Genomic DNA, 5043 nt, shown 5'->3' on the forward strand with positions numbered 1-5043 from the left:
CAAACGGTTTTCACCAGTAGATTCGTCTCGTCGAGGGCTTCGATTTGATATGTAGATCGTCTTCTGGTTCCTCACGGTTTGGAAGATATGCGTCTTTTAAGTTTCGACTTGCTTTTAGGGTTTTGGTGGTGGCCGGATTTATTAGGGTTTTTCGCTCAGAGAGTCTTATCGTGCTGATAACGTGTTGTGAAAACTTAGAAACTTTATTAATCACTGGAATGTATATATAGAGTACATAGGGAATCTAGGTTAAGTACAATGCCCTGATAGACCTAATGGGCCGGTATAAGAGTCCATATATGATATGTGTTATAACAGTCAAAATTTTTTGACCAAACAAATTGGTCGATCATTTCTGACCAGACAAATTAGTAAAAATTTATGATTATTCTTTATTTGGTCAAACATTTATGACTAATTTATTTGGTCAAAAATTTATGAGGTCAAAAGTTTATGACTCTCACTTGGTCGAAAATCCGTGGGTTATTTAATAAAAAAATTATAATTAAATTTGGTAATACATAATTAATTAAATATTAAATATAATATTAAATACAAAAAATTAAATTGTTGACTCATTTAAAAATTGAAGACTTATTAATATTATTAGGGCCCAATATCAGGCACAATCACGTCTAATATTTACTACAGCCTACAATATAGATGAATAAATATTAAAAAATGATTAAAAATAATTAAAAATAAATCTAAAAATTAATCTTCGATTAATCTCCGATTAATTTCCGATTTTTTTCTAAGCGCTAGACGGATTTCAACTGCCCGACTAACGTCTAGCACTTTTTTAAACATGGATAAAATCTATGGTCGATGACAATGTTGGATAGGATGAGCACAGACTGTGGTGGATGGCACCGGCGGTCAGTGGTGGTGGTGAACATGGAGCGGCGGTGTACACAACTAGTGATTCCTGTTCTCCTGATTCAAAAAGCGTAATGAATGATCATAGAGAAAGAGTAGATGGGGCTTACGGTCCAGCTTTTCACCAACACCTAGAACTTCCTGCACATTCCGCGTCATTATTTGATGGAACTCATGGAGTTCATCATTCAACTTGGCTATATTACGTTGCATACGTGTGTCATACCTTTTGACTCAACTCTACTCTAGTAGTCAATAGAGTCACTAGAATAGTCCATCCGGCTACGGTACAATTTCTTGGTTTTCTGTATGAAGGTATCTACAAAAAAAAAAAAAAGCAAAGGGAAAAGTATAGTGAGAAACCTGGTAATGTATGTTTCTAAGACACTGATGAATACAGAAGAGAATCTACAGTACACATACCAAATTTAATAAAGGCATAAGGTCGAGCAGCTGTTTCAATGTTAGGCCCATTGACACGTTTGAATTCATTCTTGAAATCTTCTAGGTATTGGAACGCGAGTTTCTTTGAGTAAGAGCGGTCACACATTTGCAAGTAGCAAACACGTCCTTCTATGATGTAACTAAAGTTTTCTGACCAAGCAAGACCATAGATATTTGGTTCTTTCTTGCTTCATGGTTTCAAGATAAAAGCATACCGATACGACAAAATCGGGATATAAATAATCACACGTAAAAACTAGTCAGGGATATGTTGGGAATGTCCCCAAATCATCTGTATTTTTCTAGTTTAAAATTGTAATGTCAATGAAAATCATATAATATTAGTTGGTTATAATGTTTTGCTAGAAACCGTTTATAATCTACGAACTATGTTACTAATATTATATCAAGGTCACACACCTAAGCAATTACAGTAAAACCTTTATAAATTAATACTCGATAAATTAATAATCATTATAAATTAATAAATTTTGCTAGTCCCAAGTCGGGGCAATGTAAAAATCCATCAAATTCGATAAGATAATAAGATAATAATTTTTTTGAAATCCTTATGTAAATTTATGGTTCCAACAAAAACATAAATTAATAATGATATAAAGTTATGCAAATATATGTAAATACAATATTCTAAAATATTACTAATGTTTTTGTCTTTACTTAAAGTTGAAATCTCATTGGTTTTCATCTCTCTAATTATTATATCAGTAGCTTTTATTGCTCTTTTACTATATATATTCAACATTTGTGATGATTTTTTGATGTGATAATTGATTTTCTTACCTTTAAATGTTTTTAAATGTATTGTAGTATTATCTTCATTTTTATCATCAGTAATACTGATAGTAGCCATGGTTTTTTTATAAATTTTAAACTTATGAACATGTATGTTTTTACACGGATAATCCAATATGGTGTTAAAAACTATTTTATTATGATAGTTATGATTCTTAATCATAATTTATATCATGTGATTTGTTAAAATTTTAAAATATAACATTATTATAAAGAAATTTTTAAAAAATTATATGTGGAAAGCAAATTTTCTCTATAAATTAATAATTATTAATTTAAAAATAAATTAATATCACGATAAATTATTAAATTATTATGGTCCTAACATTACTAATTTATAGAGTTTTACTGTAGATTGATGATATGTTGGGTTTTTTAGAAAAATATGTTATATAAGACATAGAATGCATATATACTATACATTGATATAGATATACACGTCACCAATATGTGGTGATCACACACACGTGAAGAGAAAGTAAATCAATTACTCTTGTTAAAAGAGTTTTGGGCTTGGGCTATTAAACAAAAACGTGTTACCCTAATACGTGTGTCTTCATTATAAAAGGTTATAATGAGATTTTGTAAAAGTAGCCTCTCACGAAAAAACCCTAAAGCATAATTAGTGATTAATTGTTTATCAAGTTTTGAAATCTGATCTAGTTTGTGTGTGTGAATACCAATAGAGGTACGATGTTTGGAGTGTTGTACAACCTTGTTTTTGTTCATTTCTTTGCAGGTAAACTCTAAATCTGATAATATAGATTCAATTTAGTATTTGTATAAGATCTTGGAAATTGAATTCATAGTTAGTTTTATAAATATTTACAAACCAATATGAATTTCACCAGCATAAAACGACATCTCAAACATAATGCAAAAGGACTGAAACGTGAAACTACACACAGATGCAAATTTTAATCAAACATCAATATGAGATCTATCAATGAACAAGCTTTTGCAAGCAGAATACAACCAATAAGAAATGGCTAATAAATAACCGATGTTAAGGATACTGGAAAGCATAGGGGCCAGATTCAACCACCATTCTTGAAGCTTCATTTTGACCTCTGGAAAGATTCTTAAACAGAGCCTTGACATGTTGCTTATACATGTCGGAATCTGGCAAGTCATGGCCATCGTCTAGGCCCTCTAAACATGATCAATTCAGCGCCTTCGTATTTACTAGGTAAACTTCTCTTATACATAAACACTAAGTCCTTCAACAATATCAATAATAGTAGTCGATCCCTAAACAAAATCAGGAGAGAAACAGAACCAAAAACAAAATTTACATCAATCAAATCCAATTCGAATAGAGATAAAAACGAAATACCAAACGAATACGAATTCACAACGCAGGCGGAGGCATAAGGATTGAGGTTAGGATAGATTTGTACCAAAAATTGCAAATGAATCAAAAGAAACAAACAAAAAAACGACGATTCAGAAACCAATGCTGAGATGGAGCGTAATAGGCATTGTCAGAGAAATCCTGAAGCTCCCATGACATCATACTCTTTGATTACACGACGAGACATGATACAGAGAAGAGATCGATTCTAGAAGCATGTCGTTGGAGAACTTGAATTTGATCGGTTGAAGAAATAATTTTTTTTGCTTCTCAATTTCTCAACCCAATAAGCTATTGACATGTGGCCTTTAAGAATTGTTTCTTAGAACAGCTCCATTAGTGAGCTTGGTAAAGAGATCCTTAATAATTTTTTTATTAATTAATTTGATTAATTAAAAGAGAGAGAATGTGTAATCTACGTGTCTGGGAAAGGAATTCACTAAAGGAGAGAGAGCATTTCGAAAAAAACAAAAAAAAAACAGAACCAATCAATATAGAACATGTGGCTTAGGGACCGCTCTTTAAAATCCTTATTTAAGGATCGGTCCAAAATAAATGTGGATTTTTTTTAAAAAAATTTAATTGTGTTTATGAGTCCGGGTCAAAAGATCCTGTTAAAAATGATCTTAAAAGCCTTAAATAAGAGTCGTTCTTAGCCAAATCATGAATTTATATTTATTTTAATGTTAATAATTCCTTAAAATTCTATCTAAGAAACTGCGTTAATGAATAATGATAGTCTAAAGCTACGAGCAACAGTCTTTTCTTGTTCACGCTTGAATTCTGTAACATTACGTTATTCCCCTGATTATTAAACGTTTAAAATTATCAAAGATTAATTAGTAATCTGATTTCGTTTAATCCTATCTTCTATTTTTATTTTCTACCATCCTATATATACTACAAGCATATGATTCACATGCTCTCAATCAAAACTATAAATATCTGATTATGTGAATTATAATAAAACCAGATAGTGCAATATGCACAATTAGTATATTCCATTTATGATGAAAAAACCAATTTATAAAATGCATAATGCTTTGGAAAAACTATTATTGTATACATTATTATACCGCTAGTAAAAATATTCTTTCAGAAAATTTTCCAGAAATGAAAGTATGGATGATGTGTTTGTGGAACTACTGCTTTCGTTGCTTCTAAGCTGTATTATATACATATGCATGGTCTTAAACTCTTCTACGTAGCATGATTTGTTGTAGCAGATGTATGATGATGTTAGCTTTCTAGTTTCTAGTTTCTAGGTTTTATACTTGATAAAGTCATAACTCATAAGCGTCTCCATATAATTAATAATATAGATTGCTTTTCTTTTTAGATACACTAGCCATTCCAGGAATTATTGGCTTTTGGAGTTCGGCTTTAATCATTCCTAAACAGGTGCTCAAGAAAATAAATACCCTCGCCAGCGCTTTCTTTTGGCATGGATTCCTCGACTCTGCTAGGGTTGCAAAGGTTTCCTAGTCTTCTATATGCTTCCCCAAAAAAGAAGGAGGCCTTGGTATGAGAAAGTTGAGTTAATGGAATGACAT

The 5043-nt window shown here is 31.1% G+C and overlaps 1 protein-coding gene across 1 annotated transcript; it reads right to left on the minus strand.

Moving 5' to 3' along the window:
* Positions 1–802: 802 nt before the first annotated feature.
* LOC18025902 (25.3 kDa vesicle transport protein) lies at positions 803–3649 on the minus strand. Its single transcript, XM_024160456.1, has 6 exons — positions 3577–3649; positions 3153–3288; positions 1303–1463; positions 1171–1198; positions 990–1105; positions 803–936 (listed from the first exon to the last, which is right to left on the minus strand). Exons 1-6 carry the CDS (start codon positions 3647–3649, stop codon positions 803–805), a joined length of 648 nt encoding a protein of 215 aa, XP_024016224.1.
* Positions 3650–5043: the final 1394 nt, after the last annotated feature.

Source organism: Eutrema salsugineum, unplaced genomic scaffold (assembly GCF_000478725.1).
Source record: "Eutrema salsugineum unplaced genomic scaffold, Eutsalg1_0 scaffold_11, whole genome shotgun sequence".
Lineage (NCBI taxonomy): Eukaryota > Viridiplantae > Streptophyta > Magnoliopsida > Brassicales > Brassicaceae > Eutrema > Eutrema salsugineum.